Source organism: Somniosus microcephalus, unplaced genomic scaffold (assembly GCF_052327205.1).
Source record: "Somniosus microcephalus isolate GS21.2 unplaced genomic scaffold, FLI_Smic_1.0 unresolved_chr3, whole genome shotgun sequence".
Taxonomy (NCBI): Eukaryota; Metazoa; Chordata; class Chondrichthyes; order Squaliformes; family Somniosidae; genus Somniosus; species Somniosus microcephalus.
Window position 1 is genome coordinate 11,027,392 of NW_028225181.1, and position 19,660 is coordinate 11,047,051.

Sequence of the window (19,660 nt, forward strand, 5' to 3'; positions counted from 1 at the left end):
CTTCTCTCCCTGATTCTCTCTGTCTCTCTCTCCTCTCTCTGATTCACTCTGTCTCTCGCTTGCCTTCTCTCTCTCTCTCTCTCTTTCCTCTCTCCCTGTTTCTCTCTCGACTTCTCTCCCTAATTCTCTCTCTCTCTCTGTCTCTCTCTCTCTCTTTCCTCTCTCCCTCTCTGTTTCTCTCTCGCCTTCTCTCCCTGATTCTCTCTCTCTGTCTCTCTCTCCTCTCTCTGATTCGCTCTGTCTCTCGCTTGCCTTCTCCCTCTCTCTCTCTCTTTCCTCTCTCCCTGTTTCTCTCTCGATTTCGCTCCCTGATTCTCACTCTCTCTCTCTCTCTCTTTCTTCTCTCTCTCTGTTTCTCTCTCGCCTTCACTCCCTGAATCTCAATCTCTCTCTCTCTCTTTCTTCTCTCTCTCTGTTTCTCTCTCGCCTTCACTCCCTGAATCTCACTCTCTCTCTCTCTCTTTCCTCTCTCTGTCTGTTTCTCTCTCGCCTTCACTCCCTGAATCTCACTCTCTCTGTCTCTCTCTTCTCCTCCTTGCTCTCTCTCTCTCTCTCTCTCTCTGAGTGATGGGGCAGAGGTGTGAGGTAATGCTGCACAGAGAGACGAGCGATCACATAGGGAGAGGGAACAAAAGCAGGCGAGAGAACGGAGGGCAGAGAATGAATATGCAGAGAGAGCAGCCTGGACACAAGAGGGGTGAGATAAAAAGTGATTAAAAGAGAGGGAAAGGAAAGAGCGAATGTAAAATAGGGGAAAGAGAGCATGAAATAGAGGGGAGCAAGAGTTCTAAATACATCCCGTGACCTGCGCTAACCTCTCAGCATGTTTAACCTTTTGAAGTTGTGACTGTTGTTTTTAGATATGCAGTACAAGCGGATTAATGTGCAGATCACTTCAATGACAAAACTCGATGATGAAACGGTGAAGAGAATCGCTGTGGAGAGGGTGAGAGACTGCACTGCACTGAGAGCAAACACAGGGCGACAGCAGATCGTCCCTCTCGCTGTCTGAATTCACTGATGGACATCAACACATCAGATATGTAACCAGCTCCACTCCCCCCTCTGGATATCATCCTGTCACCCAAACCAACTCATTCACGGAGCTGTGGTACAGAGCAGCTCGAGGGGCTGAATGGGCACCTCCTGTTCTTGTGTAATAGGTTCGAGGGGATGATTGGCCTCCTCCTTCGCCTGTGTAATAGGCTCGAAGGGCTGAATGACCTTCTCCTGGTCCTATGTAGTAGGCTTGAGGGCCTGAATGCCCTCCTCCTTTTCCGTGTAACAGGCTCGAGGGGCTGAATGGGCTCCTCAGGTTCCTGTGTATCAGGATCAAGGGGCTGAATGGCGTCCTCCCCTGTGTGACAGGCTCGAGGGGCTGAATGACCTCCTCCTGTTCCTGTGTAACAGGTTCGAGGGGCTGAATGGCCTCCTCCTGTTCCTGTGTAACTGGCTCAAGGGACTGAATGGCCTCCTCCTGTTCCTGTGTAACAGGGTCGAGGGGCTGAATAACCACCTCCTGTTCCTGTGTAACAGGCTCAAGGGGCTGAATGGCCTCCTCCTGTTCCTGTGTAACAGGGTCGAGGGGCTGAATAACCACCTCCTGTTCCTGTGTAACAGGCTCAAGGGGCTGAATTGCCTCCTCCTGTTCCTGTGTAACAGGCTCGAGGGGCTGAATGGCCTCCTCCTGTTCCTGTGTAACAGGCTCGAGGGGCTGAATGGCCTCCTCCTGTTCCTGTGTAACAGGCTCGAGGGGCTGAATGGCCTCCTCCTGTTCCTGTGTAAAAGGCTCGAGGGGCTGAATGGCCTCCTCCTGTTTTTGTGTAACAGGCTCGAGGTGCAAACGGGACTCCTCCTGTTCATGTGTAGCAGGCTCGAGGGCAGAATGGCCTCCTCCTGTTCCTGTGTAACAGGCTCGAGGGGCTGAATGCCCTCATCCTGTTCCTGTGTTGCAGGTTCGAGGGCTGAATGGCCTCCTCCTGTTCCTGTGTAACAGGCTCGAGAGGGCTGAATGGCCTCCTCATGTTCCTGTGTAACAGGCTCGAGGGGCTGAATGACTTGCTGAGGGTAGGATCAGATCACTTTGTCGCTCATTTTCTTTCTCTGTCTGTGTCTCTCTCTCTCCCCCTCTGTCTCTTCCTCTCTCTCTGTATGTCGCTGTTACTCCCCCATTCTATCTCTCACTGTCTCTCTCTCGGCCTGTCTGTCTCTCTCCCTGTTTCTCACACACTCTCTCTCTCTCTCTCTCTGTCCATCTGTCTCTGTCTTTCTCTCTCTGTCTCTGTCGTTCTCTCTCTTTCACTGTCTCTCTCTATCTATCATTCTCTCTCTGTATCTGTCTTTCTCATGAACTGTCTCTCTCTGTCTATCTCTCTCTTGCTCGCTCTCTGTCACTGTATCTATGTATCTCATACACTGTCTATCTCTGTCACTGTCTCTGTCTATCTCTCTCTTGCTCTCTGTCACTGTCTCTGTCTCTATGTTTCTAATACACTGTCTATCTCTGTCACTGTGTCTCTCTGTCTATCTCTCTCTTGCTCTCTCTCTGTCACTGTCTCTGTCTCTATGTTTCTCATACACTGTCTATCTCTGTCACTGTCTCTCTCTGTCTATCTCTCTCTTGCTCTCTCTCTGTCACTGTCTCTGTCTCTGTTTCTCATACACTGTCTATCTCTGTCACTGTCTCTCTCTCTCCATCTCTCTCTTGCTCTCTCTCTGTCACTGTCTCTGTCTCTATGTTTCTCATACACTGTCTATCTCTGTCAATTCAATTCAATTCAATTCAATTCAAATGCTTTATTGGCATGAAAGTTTACAGAGAACCATATTGCCAAAGCTTACATTGCAAAAAGGTACAGTTTTCTAACATTCTGTAGGTGTCAATCGATTTGACATTTGTTGGGTACATACAATATTACTTTTAAACAATATTAATTTTAAACAGTCTTTGTACTTCATTTGGTACGTTCAATATTAATTTTAAACAGTCTTAATTTTAAACAGTCCTCAGGTTGTGACATGTTGTTACATATTTGGCCCCAAGGTATGGTCTGTCTCCTTCTCCTAGGACTAATCTCAATTTTGACAGATCGTCCAATTCCTTGAAATCTGGGGTTGTTTGGCTTAGCTTGTTGAATAATATGTTTCTTGATGTGTTGAATTTTTCGCATTTTAGGAGGAAATGCATTTCTGTTTCAACCTCGCCAGCCAGACATTGATCGCATATTCTATTCTCTCTAGGCTGCCAGGATTTCTTGTATCTGCCTTTTTCAATTTCCAGTTGGTGGTCGCTTAGTCTGTACCTGGTGAGGGTCTGTCTCTGTTTTGTGTCTCTGATGGTCGTGAGGTAGTCTGCCAGTTTATATTCTCTTTTTAGGGCCCGGTAACATTCTAATCTGCTTTGGCTTTCGGTTATTTTGTTCCAATGTTCCAGGTAGGTTTCTTTGCATTTTTTAAGGATTTGGTTCACTCGGATTGGTGTTTGGACGGCTGTGTTGGCCTGGGGCTGGTCAGGGTCCGGCTGAGTACTTAGTTTCAGTAGCAGCTGACTCAGGGGACTCTTTTCTGGGTTTAGCAATTGGGTCTGAAAGGCTTTGAAATGAAGGGTGTCTGGGGAGCTAGATTTGAGGTGATTTAGGAAGTTTAGTGCTCGTTTTTGGATGTTTATTATCAGTGGGTATCTGCCTAGTTCGGCTCTGCATGCATTTGTTGGCGTTTTTCTTTGGGTGCGAAGGATGCTTCGGCAGAATTCTGCATGTAGGGCTTCTATTGTGTGTTTTTCCCATTTAGTGTAGCTTTGGTGATTTAGCGGGCCCCATACTTCACTACCGTACAGTGCAATGGGCAGGATTATGCTGTCAAATATTTTGAGCCAGATTTTGATTGGGATTTGGATGTTGTAGAATTTTCTTTTTATTGCATATAGGGCTCTTCGGGCTTTTTCTTTTAGTGCATTCACTGTCACTGTCTCTCTCTGTCTATCTCGCTCTTGCCCTCTCTCTGTCACTGTCTCTGTCTCTATGTTTCTCATACACTGTCTGTCTCTGTCACTGTCACTCTCTCTGTCTATCTCTCTCTTGCTCTCTCTCTGTCACTGTCTCTGTCTCTATGTTTCTCACACACTGTCTCTCTCTGTCACTGTCTCTCTGTCTATCTCTCTCTTGCTCTCTCTCTGTCACTGTCTCTGTCTCTATGTTTCTCATACAATGTCTATCTCTGTCACTGTCTCTCTATCTCTCTCTTGCTCTCTCTCTGTCACTGTCTCTGTCTCTATGTTTCTCATACACTGTCTATCTCTGTCACTGTCTCTTTCTGTCTATCTCTCTCTCGCTCTCTCTCTGTCACTGTCTCTGTCTCTATGTTTCTCATACACTGTCTATCTCTGTCACTGTCTCTTTCTGTCTATCTCTCTCTCGCTCTCTCTCTGTCACTGTCTCTGTCTCTATGTTTCTTATACACTGTCTATCTCTGTCACTGTCTCTCTATCTCTCTCTTGCTCTCTCTCTGTCACTGTCTCTGTCTCTATGTTTCTCATACACTGTCTCTCTCTGTCGCTGTCTCTCTGTCTATCTCTCTCTTGCTCTCTCTCTGTCACTGTCTCTGTCTCTATGTTTCTCATACACTGTCTATCTCTGTCACTGTCTCTTTCTGTCTATCTCTCTCTCGCTCTCTCTCTGTCACTGTCTCTGTCTCTATGTTTCTCATACACTGTCTATCTCTGTCACTGTCTCTCTATCTCTCTCTTGCTCTCTCTCTGTCACTGTCTCTGTCTCTATGTTTCTCATACACTGTTTATCTCTGTCACTGTCTCTCTCTGTCTATCTCTCTCTTGCTCTCTCTCTGTCACTGTCTCTGTCTCTATGTTTCTCATACACTGACTATCTCTGTCACTCTCTCTCTCTGTCTATCTCTCTCTTGCTCTCTCTCTGTCACTGTCTCTGTCTCAATGTTTCTCATACACTGTCTATCTCTGTCACTGTCTCTCTCTGCCTATCTCTCTCTTGCTCTCTCTCTGTCACTGTCTCTGTCTCTATGTTTCTCATACACTGTCTATCTCTCTTTTGCTCTCTCTCTGTCACTGTCTCTGTTTCTCATACACTGTCTATCTCTGTCATTGTCTCTCTGTCTATCTCTCTCTTGCTCTCTCTCTGTCACTGTCTCTGTCTCTGTTTCTCATACACTGTCGATCTCTGTCACTGTCTCTCTGCCGATCTCTCTCTTGCTCTCTCTCTGTCACTGTCTCTATGTTTCTCATACACTGTCTATCTCTGTCACTGTCTCTCTCTATCTCTCTCTTGCTCTCTCTATGTCACTGTCTCTGTCTCTATGTTTGTCATACTCTGTCTATCTCTGTCACTGTCTCTCTCTGTCTATCTCTCTCTTGCTCTCTCTCTGTCACTGTCTGTCTCTATGTTTGTCATACACTGTCTATCTCTGTCACTGTCTCTCTCTGTCTATCTCTCTCTTGCTCTCTCTATGTCACTGTCTCTGTCTCTATGTTTCTCATACACTGTCTATCTCTGTCACTGTCTCTCTCTGTCTATCACTCTCTTGCTCTCTCTCTGTCACTGTCTCTGTCTGTATGTTTCTCATACACTGTCGATCTCTGTCACTGTCTCTCTGCCGATCTCTCTCTTGCTCTCTCTCTGTCACTCTCTCTGTCTCTGTTTCTCATACACTGTCTATCTCTGTCACTCTCTCTCTGTCTATCTCTCTCTTGCTCACTGTCACTGTCTCTGTCTCTATGTTTCTCATACACTGTCTATCTCTGTCACTGTCTCTCTCTCTCTATCTCTCTCTCGCTCTCTCTCTGTCACTGACTCTCTCTATCTCTCTCCTGCTCTCTCTCTCTCACTGTCTCTGCCTCTATGTTTCTCATACACTGTCTATCTCTGTCACTGTCTCTCTATCTCTCTCTTGCTCTCTCTCTGTCACTGTCTCTGTCTCTATGTTTCTCATACACTGTCTATCTCTGTCACTGTCTCTCTCTCTGTCCATCTCTCTCTTGCTCTCTCTCTGTCACTGTCTCTGTCTCTATGTTTCTCATACACTGTCTATCTCTGTCACTGTCTCTCTCTGTCTATCTCTCTCTTGCTCTCTCTCTGTCACTGTCTCTGTCTCTGTTTCTCATACACTGTCTATCTCTGTCACTGTCTCTCTCTCTCCATCTCTCTCTTGCTCTCTCTCTGTCACTGTCTCTGTCTCTATGTTTCTCATACACTGTCTATCTCTGTCAATTCAATTCAATTCAATTCAATTCAAATGCTTTATTGGCATGAAAGTTTACAGAGAACCATATTGCCAAAGCTTACATTGCAAAAAGGTACAGTTTTCTAACATTCTGTAGGTGTCAATCGATTTGACATTTGTTGGGTACATACAATATTACTTTTAAACAATATTAATTTTAAACAGTCTTTGTACTTCATTTGGTACGTTCAATATTAATTTTAAACAGTCTTAATTTTAAACAGTCCTCAGGTTGTGACATGTTGTTACATATTTGGCCCCAAGGTATGGTCTGTCTCCTTCTCCTAGGACTAATCTCAATTTTGACAGATCGTCCAATTCCTTGAAATCTGGGGTTGTTTGGCTTAGCTTGTTGAATAATATGTTTCTTGATGTGTTGAATTTTTCGCATTTTAGGAGGAAATGCATTTCTGTTTCAACCTCGCCAGCCAGACATTGATCGCATATTCTATTCTCTCTAGGCTGCCAGGATTTCTTGTATCTGCCTTTTTCAATTTCCAGTTGGTGGTCGCTTAGTCTGTACCTGGTGAGGGTCTGTCTCTGTTTTGTGTCTCTGATGGTCGTGAGGTAGTCTGCCAGTTTATATTCTCTTTTTAGGGCCCGGTAACATTCTAATCTGCTTTGGCTTTCGGTTATTTTGTTCCAATGTTCCAGGTAGGTTTCTTTGCATTTTTTAATGATTTGGTTCACTCGGATTGGTGTTTGGACGGCTGTGTTGGCCTGGGGCTGGTCAGGGTCCGGCTGAGTACTTAGTTTCAGTAGCAGCTGACTCAGGGGACTCTTTTCTGGGTTTAGCAATTGGGTCTGAAAGGCTTTGAAATGAAGGGTGTCTGGGGAGCTAGATTTGAGGTGATTTAGGAAGTTTAGTGCTCGTTTTTGGATGTTTATTATCAGTGGGTATCTGCCTAGTTCGGCTCTGCATGCATTTGTTGGCGTTTTTCTTTGGGTGCGAAGGATGCTTCGGCAGAATTCTGCATGTAGGGCTTCTATTGTGTGTTTTTCCCATTTAGTGTAGCTTTGGTGATTTAGCGGGCCCCATACTTCACTACCGTACAGTGCAATGGGCAGGATTATGCTGTCAAATATTTTGAGCCAGATTTTGATTGGGATTTGGATGTTGTAGAATTTTCTTTTTATTGCATATAGGGCTCTTCGGGCTTTTTCTTTTAGTGCATTCACTGTCACTGTCTCTCTCTGTCTATCTCGCTCTTGCCCTCTCTCTGTCACTGTCTCTGTCTCTATGTTTCTCATACACTGTCTGTCTCTGTCACTGTCACTCTCTCTGTCTATCTCTCTCTTGCTCTCTCTCTGTCACTGTCTCTGTCTCTATGTTTCTCACACACTGTCTCTCTCTGTCACTGTCTCTCTGTCTATCTCTCTCTTGCTCTCTCTCTGTCACTGTCTCTGTCTCTATGTTTCTCATACAATGTCTATCTCTGTCACTGTCTCTCTATCTCTCTCTTGCTCTCTCTCTGTCACTGTCTCTGTCTCTATGTTTCTCATACACTGTCTATCTCTGTCACTGTCTCTTTCTGTCTATCTCTCTCTCGCTCTCTCTCTGTCACTGTCTCTGTCTCTATGTTTCTCATACACTGTCTATCTCTGTCACTGTCTCTTTCTGTCTATCTCTCTCTCGCTCTCTCTCTGTCACTGTCTCTGTCTCTATGTTTCTTATACACTGTCTATCTCTGTCACTGTCTCTCTATCTCTCTCTTGCTCTCTCTCTGTCACTGTCTCTGTCTCTATGTTTCTCATACACTGTCTCTCTCTGTCGCTGTCTCTCTGTCTATCTCTCTCTTGCTCTCTCTCTGTCACTGTCTCTGTCTCTATGTTTCTCATACACTGTCTATCTCTGTCACTGTCTCTTTCTGTCTATCTCTCTCTCGCTCTCTCTCTGTCACTGTCTCTGTCTCTATGTTTCTCATACACTGTCTATCTCTGTCACTGTCTCTCTATCTCTCTCTTGCTCTCTCTCTGTCACTGTCTCTGTCTCTATGTTTCTCATACACTGTTTATCTCTGTCACTGTCTCTCTCTGTCTATCTCTCTCTTGCTCTCTCTCTGTCACTGTCTCTGTCTCTATGTTTCTCATACACTGACTATCTCTGTCACTCTCTCTCTCTGTCTATCTCTCTCTTGCTCTCTCTCTGTCACTGTCTCTGTCTCAATGTTTCTCATACACTGTCTATCTCTGTCACTGTCTCTCTCTGCCTATCTCTCTCTTGCTCTCTCTCTGTCACTGTCTCTGTCTCTATGTTTCTCATACACTGTCTATCTCTCTTTTGCTCTCTCTCTGTCACTGTCTCTGTTTCTCATACACTGTCTATCTCTGTCATTGTCTCTCTGTCTATCTCTCTCTTGCTCTCTCTCTGTCACTGTCTCTGTCTCTGTTTCTCATACACTGTCGATCTCTGTCACTGTCTCTCTGCCGATCTCTCTCTTGCTCTCTCTCTGTCACTGTCTCTATGTTTCTCATACACTGTCTATCTCTGTCACTGTCTCTCTCTATCTCTCTCTTGCTCTCTCTATGTCACTGTCTCTGTCTCTATGTTTGTCATACTCTGTCTATCTCTGTCACTGTCTCTCTCTGTCTATCTCTCTCTTGCTCTCTCTCTGTCACTGTCTGTCTCTATGTTTGTCATACACTGTCTATCTCTGTCACTGTCTCTCTCTGTCTATCTCTCTCTTGCTCTCTCTATGTCACTGTCTCTGTCTCTATGTTTCTCATACACTGTCTATCTCTGTCACTGTCTCTCTCTGTCTATCACTCTCTTGCTCTCTCTCTGTCACTGTCTCTGTCTGTATGTTTCTCATACACTGTCGATCTCTGTCACTGTCTCTCTGCCGATCTCTCTCTTGCTCTCTCTCTGTCACTCTCTCTGTCTCTGTTTCTCATACACTGTCTATCTCTGTCACTCTCTCTCTGTCTATCTCTCTCTTGCTCACTGTCACTGTCTCTGTCTCTATGTTTCTCATACACTGTCTATCTCTGTCACTGTCTCTCTCTCTCTATCTCTCTCTCGCTCTCTCTCTGTCACTGACTCTCTCTATCTCTCTCCTGCTCTCTCTCTCTCACTGTCTCTGCCTCTATGTTTCTCATACACTGTCTATCTCTGTCACTGTCTCTCTATCTCTCTCTTGCTCTCTCTCTGTCACTGTCTCTGTCTCTATGTTTCTCATACACTGTCTATCTCTGTCACTGTCTCTCTCTCTGTCCATCTCTCTCTTGCTCTCTCTCTGTCACTGTCTCTGTCTCTATGTTTCTCATACACTGTCGATCTCTGTCACTGTCTCTCTGCCGATCTCTCTCTTGCTCTCTCTCTGTCACTGTCTCTGTTTCTCATACACTGTCTATCTCTGTCACTGTCTCTCTGTCTATCTCTCTCTTGCTCTCTCTCTGTCACTGTCTCTGTCTCTATGTTTCTCATACACTATCGATCACTGTCACTGTCTCTCTGCCGATCTCTCTCTTGCTCTCTCTCTGTCACTCTCTCTGCCTCTGTTTCTCATACACTGTCTATCTCTGTCACTCTCTCTCTGTATATCTCTCTCTTGCTCACTGTCACTGTCTCTGTCTCTATGTTTCTCATACACTGTCTATCTCTGTCACTGTCTCTCTCTCTCTCTCTCTCTCTCGCTCTCTCTCTGTCACTGTCTCTCTCTATCTCTCTCTTGCTCTCTCTCTCTCACTGTCTCTGCCTCTATGTTTCTCATACACTGTCTATCTCTGTCACTGTCTCTCTCTCTCTGTCTATCTCTCTCTTGCTCTCTCTCTGTCACTGTCTCTGTCTCTATGTTTCTCATACACTGTCTATCTCTGTCACTGTCTCTCTCTCTGTCTATCTCTCTCTTGCTCTCTCTCTGTCACTGTCTCTGTCTCTATGTTTCTCATACACTGTCTATATCTGTCACTGTCTCTCTCTCTATATCTCTCTTGCTCTCTCTCTGTCACTGTCTCTTTCTGTCTATCTCTCTCTTGCTCTCTCTCTGTCACTGTCTCTGTCTCTATGTTTCTCATACACTGTCTATCTCTGTCATTGTCTCTCTCTGTCTATCTCTCTTGCTCTCTGTCACTGTCTCTGTCTCAATGTTTCTCAAACACTGTCTATCTCTGTCACTGTCTCTCTCTGTCTATCTCTCCCTTGCTCTCTCTCTGTCACTGTCTCTGTCTCTATGTTTCTCATACACTGTCTATCTATCACTGTCTCTCTCTGTCTATCTGTCTTTTGCTCTCTCTCTGTCCATGTCTCCATCTCTATGTTTCTCATACACTGTCTATCTCTGTCACTGTCTCTCTCTGTCTATCTCTCCCTTGCTCTCTCTCTGTCCATGTCTCTGTCTCTATGTTTCTCATACACTGTCTATCTCTGTCACTGTCTCTCTCTGTCTATCTCTCTTGCCCTCTCTCTGTCACTGTCTCTGTCTCTATGTTTCTCATACACTGTCTATCTCTGTCACTGTCTCTCTCTGTCTATCTCTCCCTTGCTCTCTCTCTGTCACTGTCTCTGTCTCTATGTTTCTCATACACTGTCTATCTCTGTCACTGTGTCTCTCTGTCTATCTCTCTCTCGCTCTCTCTCTGTCACTGTCTCTGTCTCTATGTTTCTCATACACTGTCTCTCTCTGTCACTGTCTCTCTCTATCTCTCTCTTGCTCTCTCTGTCACTGTCTCTGTCTCTATGTTTCTCATACATTGTCTATCTCTGTCACTGTCTCTCTCTGTCTATCTCTCTCTTGCCCTCTCTCTGTCACTGTCTCTGTGTCTATGTTTCTCATACACTGTCTATCTCTGTCACTGTCTCTCTCTATCTCTCTCTTGCTCTCTCTCTGTCTCTATGTTTCTCATACACTGTCTAACTCTGTCACTGTCTCTCTCTCTCTTTCTCTCTCTTGCTCTCTCTCTGTCACTGTCTCTGTCTTTGTTTCTCATACACTGTCTATCTCTGTCACTCTCTGATGCGCTATCAATTACTCATAAAAGACTGAGAGTTAAGAGAGTAACTAAAGGCTTTTATTAACAAAAGAATGAAGGTCTGCCTCGAGTGGTCGACCGGTCCAGAAATACAAAGGGCTGGGGAGCAGTCACCTTTATACTAGTATCCAGGCATGTACACAGTGGAATACAAGCAGTGGTTTACCACATTCACCCGTTGTTTAAAATTGAGCCCAGCGAGGTTAAGTTTATTAAAAGTTTGTGTATTGGAGTCTCTCCGGAGGTCTTGTCTGCCGCTGTGATCGGCGTGGCGACGGCAGGGGTAGTGGAACTTCCGGCATCGAGTCCTGCGTGGGCTGTGGCACAGGCGTGTCGTCCTCGTAGATGTCGAGCGGGTCGCGGGGCCCAGGCCTGCCGTCTGCTGGGGCTGGATATCGGATCATGGGGGGTGGTGGTAGTGAGCAGTGGGTTACTGCGGCCCCCGAGGGTGCAAGGTCTCTTATGGAGACTGTGTCCTCCCGCCCGTCCGGGTATGCAATGTAAGCATACTGGCGGTTGGCGTGGAGGAGGTCGACCCTCTCGACCAGGGGGTCCGTTTTATGGGTCCTCACGTGCCTTCTCAGTAGGACCGGCCCTGGGGCTGTCAGCCATGGCGGTAGCGATGTCCCCGATGTGGACTTCCTTGGGAAGACAAACATTTTCTCATGAGTGGTGGTGTTAGTGGCAGTGCAGAGCAGTGACCGAATAGAGTGGAGCGCATCGGGGAGCACATCCTGCCAGCGGGAGGTTGGAAGGCCCCTAGACTTTAAGGCTAGCAGGGCGGCCTTCCAAACTGTCGCATTTTCTCTTTCCACCTGTCCGTTCCCCCGGGGGTTGTAACTGGTGGTCCTGCTTGTGGCAATACCCCTAGTTAGCAGGTACTGACGGAGTTCGTCGCTCATAAACGCTATGGATATAGCTGGGGAAACCGAACAGGGTGAAGAGGTCGTTCAGACATTTAATGACCGTGGCACTGGTCATGTCCGGGCAGGGGATGGCGAACGGGAAACGGGAGTACTCATCAATAATATTGAGGAAGTACACAGTACAAAGTACAAAGTACACATTGCGGTCGGAGGAGGGGAGAGGCCCTTTAAAATCAACGCTCAGGCGCTCGAAGGGGCGAGTGGCTTTTATCAGGTGGGCCCTGTCTGGTCTATAAAAGTGCGGTTTGCACTCAGCGCAGACTTGGCAGTTCCTGGTCATGGTCCTGACCTCCTCAATAGAGTAAGGCAGGTTGCGGGCTTTGATGAAGTGGAAGAACCTGGTGACCCCCGGGTGGCAGAGGTCATTGTGGAGGGCCCGCAGTCTATCGATCTGCGCGCTGGCGCAGGTGCCACGCGATAGCGCATCTGGAGGTTCATTGAGCTTCCCGGGCTGGTACAAGATCTCGTAATTGTAGGTGGAAAGTTCGATTCTCCACCTCAAGATCTTGTCATTTTTGATTTTGCCCCTCTGCTTGTTGTTAAACATGAAAGCAACTGAACAGGGTAAATCGTTTTCCGGCCAGGTAGTGCCTCCAATGACGCACAGCCTCCACAATCGCCTGGGCCTCCTTCTCAACAGCGGAGTGTCTGGTCTCCGGGCCTTGGAGGGTTCGTGAAAAGAAGGCCACGGGTCTCCCCGCCTGATTGAGGGTAGCAGCCAGGGCAAAGTCGGACGCGTCGCTTTCCACCTGGAAGGGGATGGATTCGTCCACTGCGTGCATGGTGGCTTTGGCAATGTCTTCCTTGATACGGTGGAAGGCTAAGCGGGCCTCTGCCGTCAAGGGAAAAGAGGTGGACTTGATCAGCGGATGGGCCTTGTCCGCATAGTAGGGGACCCACTGGGCATAAGAGGAGAAAAACCCTAGGCACCGCTTCAGGGCCTTGAGGCAGTGGGGCAGTGGGAGTTCCATAAGGGGACGCATCCGGTCGGGGTCGGGGCCGATGACTCCGAGTTCCACAACACAGCCAAGGATGGCGAGGCGGTTTGTGCGGAATATGCACTTCTCCTTGTTATATGTCAGGTTCAGGAGTTGGGCGGTGCGGAGGAATTTTTCGAGGTTTGCGTCATGGTCCTGCAAGTCATGGCCGCAGATGGTCACATTGTCCAGATATGGGAAAGTGGCCTGCAACGCATTTTGATCTACCATCCGGTCCAGCTCCCTTTGGAAGACGGAGACCCCGTTGGTGACGCCAAATGGAACCCTAAGGAAGTGGTAGAGGCGGCCGTTTGCCTCAAAGGCAGTATACTGGCGGTCCTCAGGGCGGATAGGGAGCTGGTGGTACGCTGATTTCAGGTCAATGGTCGAGAAGACTCGGTACTGCGCGATCTGGTTGACCATATCAGCTATGCGGGGGAGTGGGTAGGCGTCCAGCAGGGTGTAGTGATTTATTGTCTGGCTGTAGTCAATGACCAGGCGTTGCTTCTCGCCGGTCTTAACAACCACAACCTGGGCTCGCCAGGGGCTGGTGCTGCTCCACTTCGGTTTTAATGAAAACCATGTCCCCGGCACTGTATCGCCTGCTCTTTGTGGCGATGGGCTTACAGTCAGGGGTGAGGTTAGCAAACAGTGGGGGGGGGGTGACTCTGAGTGTGGAGAGGTTGCACCTGGTGCGCGGCGGGCAATTTGGGAGCTGCTGGCTGCGGACTGTGAGTGGGGGTAGGGGTCCACCGTACGCCATCGTAACACTTTTAAGGTGGCACTGAAAATCTAACCCCAGCAGGACGGCAGCGCAGAGGTCGGGCAGGATCAGAAGTTTAAAATGACCGTACACGGTCCCGTCTACTACGAGTGTCACTACGCAGTAGCAGCCGATGTCCGCCGACTGGGACTCGGAGGCCATAGAAATCCGCTGGTGCGCAGGCAGGACTGGGAGAGAGCAACGCCGCACCGTGTCGGGGTGGATGAAGCTCTCTGTGCTCCCAGAGTCAAAAAGGCAGATTGTATCGTGGCCATTTACCTTAATGTCCATTGTGGAACTGGCCAGCTGGTGCGGTCTCGCTTGGTCCAGTGTAACGGATGCCAGCGTAGGGGTCGGTGTGTCGCTGCGGGTATCAGATGAGGCGGTGTTGGGGGCCTGCTGCATTCCGTCTGTACCGGTGGTTCGCACATGGCCGGGGAGGCCCAAGATGGCGGCCCGCATGGCCCACACGTGGCGCAGCTGGGTTTCGGGGTGGCTTTGGCCCTGCAGACGTTAGCGTAGTGTCCCTTCTTCCCGCAGCCCGAGCAGATCGTGTTTTTCGCCGGGCAGCGCGCTCTGGGGTGTTTTGCCTGGCAACAGAAGTAGCATTTCTTGCCTTGGGGCACTGCTGTCTGGCCTTGGGACACTGCTGCGGTAGTTGGGCCGTTGCTGGGGTGTGGCTGGGGTGGCACGGCGCTATGAGGCGGTCCTACCGTGTCCCAGGCTGTCATTCCCCGCGGCGTCCACGGTGCAGAGGAGTAGGCATCCATGCCCCGGTAGGCTGCATCTAATGATAGTGCGAGTTCAGAGGCCTTGTTGAGGTCGAGGTCACTCTGCTCCAACAGTCGCTGTCGGGTGTAATTGGATCTGTGGCCCGCTACAAAATCGTCCCGGATAGGTTCCTCTGTGTACACGGCGGCCTTTACATCCTTACAACCACAGGCCCGGCCAAGCACAGACAGTGCCTGAAGGTATTCCACGGTCGATTCCCCAGGTTGTTGTTTACGACTCCCCAGGAGGTGCCTGGCGTACACTTCGTTCACTGGGCGCGTGTACTGGTCCTTGAGGAGCTTGATAGCGTCCGCGTACGAGGTCGCGTCTTGGATGACCGAGTACACTCGGTGGTTCACTTTGGAGGTCAGGACATCCAGTTTGTCCTCGTCCGATTTGATTGCTGCGGAGGCGGTCAGGAATTTTTCGAAACACTTAAGCCAGTGAGTAAACTTGGTGGATGAGTTCGCCTCCCGATGATCTAAATCCAGGCATGCTGGTGTGAGGATCTTCTCCATTATAAAAATTTTGTTAATAAAATTGATGCGCTATCATTTACTCATAAAAGACTGAGAGTTAAGAGAGTAACTAAAGGCTTTTATTAACAAAAGAATGAAGGTCTGCCTCGAGTGGTCGACCGGTCCAGAAATACAAAGGGCTGGGCAGCAGTCACCATTATACTAGGACTTGTGGGAGGAGTCAGCCGAGGCATGTCCAGGCATGTACACAGTGGAATACAAACAGTGGTTTACCACACTCTCTCTCTGTCTATCTCTCTCTTGCTCACTGTCACTGTCTCTGTCTCTATGTTTCTCATACTCTGTCTATCTCTGTCACTGTCTCTCTGCCGATCTCTCTCTTGCTCTCTCTCTGTCACTGTCTCTGTCTCTATGTTTCTCATACACTGTCTCTGTCTCTCTCTCTCTATCTCTCTCTTGCTCTCTCTCTGTCACTGTCTCTATCTCTATGTTTCTCACACAATGTCTATCTCTGTCACTGTCTCTCTGTCTATCTCTCTCTTGCTCTCTCTCTGTCACTGTCTCTGTCTCTATGTTTCTCATACACTGTCTATCTCTGTCACTGTCTCTCTGTCTACCTCTCTCTTGCTCTCTCTCTGTCACTCTCTGTCTCTATGATTCTCATACACTGTCTATCTCTGTCACTGTCTCTCTCTCTCTATCTCTCTCTTGCTCTCTCTCTGTCACTGTCTCTGTCTCTATGTTTCTCATACACTGTCTATCTCTGTCACTGTCTCCCTCTGTCTCACTCTTGCTCTCTCTCTCTCACTGTCTCTGCCTCTGTTTCTCATACACTGTCTATCTGTCACTGTCTCTCTCTCTCTGTCTATCTCTCTCTTGCTCTCTCTCTGTCACTGTCTCTGTCTCTATGTTTCTCATACACTGTCTATCTATGTCACTGTCTCTCTCTCTATCTCTCTCTTGCTCTCTGTCACTGTCTCTGTCTCTATGTTTCTCATACACTGTCTATCTCTGTCACTGTCTCTCTCTCTATCTCTCTCTTGCTCTCTGTCACTGTCTCTGTCTCTATGTTTCTCATACACTGTCTATCTCTGTCACTGTCTCTCTCTGTCTATCTCTCTCTTGCTCTCTCTCTGTCACTGTCTCTGTCTCTATGTTTCTCATACACTGTCTATCTCTGTCACTGTCTCTCTCTCTATCTCTCTCTTGCTCTCTCTATGTCACTGTCTCTGTCTCTATGTTTCTCATACACTGTCTATCTCTGTCACTGTCTCTCTCTCTCTCTATCTCTCTCTTGCTCTCTCTCTGTCACTGTCTCTGTCTCTATGTTTCTCATACACTGTCTATCTCTGTCACTGTCTCTCTCTGTCTATCTCTCTCTTGCTCTCTCTCTGTCACTGTCTCTGTCTCTATGTTTCTCATACACTGTCTATCTCTGTCACTGTCTCTCTCTGTCTATCTCTCTCTTGCTCTCTTTCTGTCACTGTTTCTGTCTCTATGTTTCTCACACACTGTCTATCTCTGTCACTGTCTCTCTCTGTCTATCTCTCTCTTGCTCTCTCTCTGTCACTGTCTCTGTCTCTATGTTTCTCATACACTGTCTATCTCTGTCACTGTCTCTCTCTCTATCTCTCGCTCCTCTCTCATCTGTCACTGTCTCTGTCTCTATGTTTCTCATACACTGTCTATCTATCTCACTGTCTCTCTCTGTCTCTCTCTCTCTTGCTCTCTGTCACTGTCTCTGTCTCTATGTTTCTCATACACTGTCCATCTCTGTCACTGTCTCTCTCTCTATGTTTCACATACACTGTCTCTCTCTGTCACTGTCTCTCCCTGTCTATCTCTTTCTTGCTCTCTCTCTGTCACTGTCTCTGTTTCTCATACACTGTCTATCTCTGTCACTGTCTCTCTCTCTCTCTCGCTCGCTCGCTCTCTCTCTGTCACTGTCTCTGTCACTGTTTCTCATACACTGTCTATCTCTGTCACTGTCTCTCTATCTCTCTCTTGCTCTCTCTCTGTCACTGTCTCTGTCTCTATGTTTCTCATACACTGTCTATCTCTGTCACTGTGTCTCCCTGTCTATCTCTCTCTTGCTCTCTGTCACTGTCTCTGTCTCTATGTTTCTCATACACTGTCTATCTCTGTCACTGTCTCTCTCTATCTCTCTCTTGCTCTCTCTCTGTCACTGTCTCTGTCTCTATGTTTCACATACACTGTCTATCTCTGTCACTGTCTCTCTCTGTCTATCTCTCTCTTGCTCTCTCTCTGTCACTGTCTCTGTCTCTTTCTCATACACTGTCTATCTCTGTCACTGTCTCTTTCTCTCTCTCTCTCTGTCCCTGTCTCTGTCACTGTTACTCATACACTGTCTACCTCTGTTGCTGTCTCTCCCTGTCTACCTCTCTCTTGCTCTCGCTCTGTCACTGTCTCTCTCTGTCTAACTATCTCATTCTCTCTCTGTCTCTGTCTTTCTCTCTCTGTTACTGTCTCTCTCTGTCTCTCTAATACACTGTCACTCTCTTTCTGCCTCTCTCTATCTTTCTCTCTGTCTATCTCGCTTCCCTCCCTATGCTTGCTGCAACACTCATCCTTTCTCCTGTCTGTGATGCAGGTGAAGTCGATGTTGAAGGATCAATGTGCGAACGAGGAGTTTGATTTGAGTGTGGATGACCTTGAGTGCTCGGTTGTGGAAGAATGAAGGCGACCGACCGTTTCAGCAAGCTCCCGGAGCCCGTGATCCCGTCTCTGTGTGTTTCACAGCCTCGCTCAATTACGGTTCTGCCTCACCTTCAACTTCTTTAACCCAAGGAGACTGTCAGCAAATGGTTAATCTCCAACTAGACGTGTGCTATTCTTATATCGCTATTGATTCCTCTTCATACTGCAGGTGTGTGGGAGCTTGTAGCCTTTGCTGTGTTAAATACCATTCCATTTTTAAGTAGTGACCACTGGACTGCTGAACCAAGACTGACCGTAGAGATCTGGCCCAGTTCAGGAGGAAGTGATCTCCTGCTTAATGAGGGAACTTCATTAAAGACCTACCATTGTGTAGAGATTCCTAAGCTTCAGGGAGCTGTCAGCACTGATAACAGGTGCAAGGGCAACAGATAGTCCTGTTAAAAGGAGAACCTCTGGGTAGATCTCATCTTTTTAATTGGGGTTTCAGCAGAGTGGGGGAAATAGTTGGTTCTGGACTTTACAGAATCAAACATTTAATTATAAGTAAAGATTTTATTTGGTAGAATAGCAATTATGTGTGAAAAAAGCTAAATGCTTGATAAGATAACGAAGTAAATAAGTTATACCGAGCTCATGAGCCCAGTGGAAACAGTAACGACACCAGCTTTATTAACTGAAATTACTGATAAGGGGCGGGTCCTGTGAGATTCTCCTCATCCGGAGTTTTATTCCCGAGGAAGTGGAAAGTGAGATGTTCCCACCTTCACCCGCGTCAGTCAATAGAAGTGTTGTAAAATGACCCATTGATCACCATTCTTTAGTGTAAAGGTGGAAAACTGCACACGTGAGGCAGACATGGCCAGGGCTGTGTAGCTTCTACTGATGGACATTTGGACAAGGAAGTCTGTAGATTAGAAAGGAATGAATAAAGTGGCAGAGGGTAATGAGGATTTGGATTGCAATGGTTTGAAGGGCCTGACTACTGAGCTCAGAAATGTAATGTATTTGATTCCCTGGCGTTCGGGTGTGTTTGTAATCCCGATCTTTTTAGTGTATGTTTAATTGCTATTGCATGATCTGTATGCTCAATAAATCCTTGAACTTTTAATCTGAACGTTTCAAGAAGCTTATTGATCTTGGAGAAATGGCTTGATCATCTGATCATGAGAAACCTGTGTTGTTTCGGTAAGGAACGCTCGCTGTTAGATGATTGGTGATGTCTGGGATCAGATGGGATACTACAGTAACTGGTGGGCCTGTCCCCCATTCCCAGCACCTCGAGCTGCTCCATTGTATTCTGCTCAATGTGGACACATTGGCAAATCCATCTGACTCAATGGGTTACATAGGAACACAGGATCAGGAGTAGGTGGTTCAGCCCATCGAGCCTGTCCCACATTCAATGAGATCATGGCTCATCTGTATCTTTACCCGATTTGCCCACCTTGGTTCGATATCCCTAAATAACCTTACCTAACACAACATTCCGTTTTGAAATGTGTAACTGAACTCTAACAGCTACATGTTTTTGGGGGAGGGATCTCCAGGTTTCCATTAACTTTTGTGTGAATAATTGCTTCCTGACATCACCCCTGAACGGCCTAGCTCTAATTTTGTGGTTGTGCTCCCTTTTTCTGGACGTAGTTTCTCTCTATCTGCACTATCAACTCCTTTAATCATCTTAAACACCTCAAGTAGATCACCCGTTAACCTTCTACACTTGAGGGAATACATGTCCAGTCTCTGCACCCCTTCCTCATAATTTACCCCTTTTAGCCCCGGTATCATTCTGGTGAATCTGCGCTGCACCCCCTCCAAGGCCAATATATCCTTCCTGAGGTGCGG

The 19,660-nt window shown here is 47.3% G+C and overlaps 1 protein-coding gene and 1 long non-coding RNA gene across 2 annotated transcripts in view; both read left to right on the plus strand.

Moving 5' to 3' along the window:
- Nucleotides 1–3,338, plus strand: part of LOC147091192 (uncharacterized) — a 511,682-nt gene extending 508,344 nt beyond the window's left edge. Inside the window, exons 10-11 of the mRNA XM_085976673.1 lie at nt 861–946; nt 3,241–3,338. Of these exons, the coding sequence (XP_085832799.1) occupies nt 861–946; nt 3,241–3,309 (155 nt within the window). The 3' untranslated portion in view covers nt 3,310–3,338. The remainder of the gene's footprint in view (nt 1–860; nt 947–3,240) is intronic.
- A 3,371-nt stretch (nt 3,339–6,709) lies between these two features.
- LOC147091194 (uncharacterized) lies at nt 6,710–18,923 on the plus strand. The gene is made up of 2 exons (XR_015075181.1): nt 6,710–6,775; nt 17,748–18,923. It is a non-coding gene; the product is annotated as an uncharacterized LOC147091194 (long non-coding RNA).
- Nucleotides 18,924–19,660: the final 737 nt, after the last annotated feature.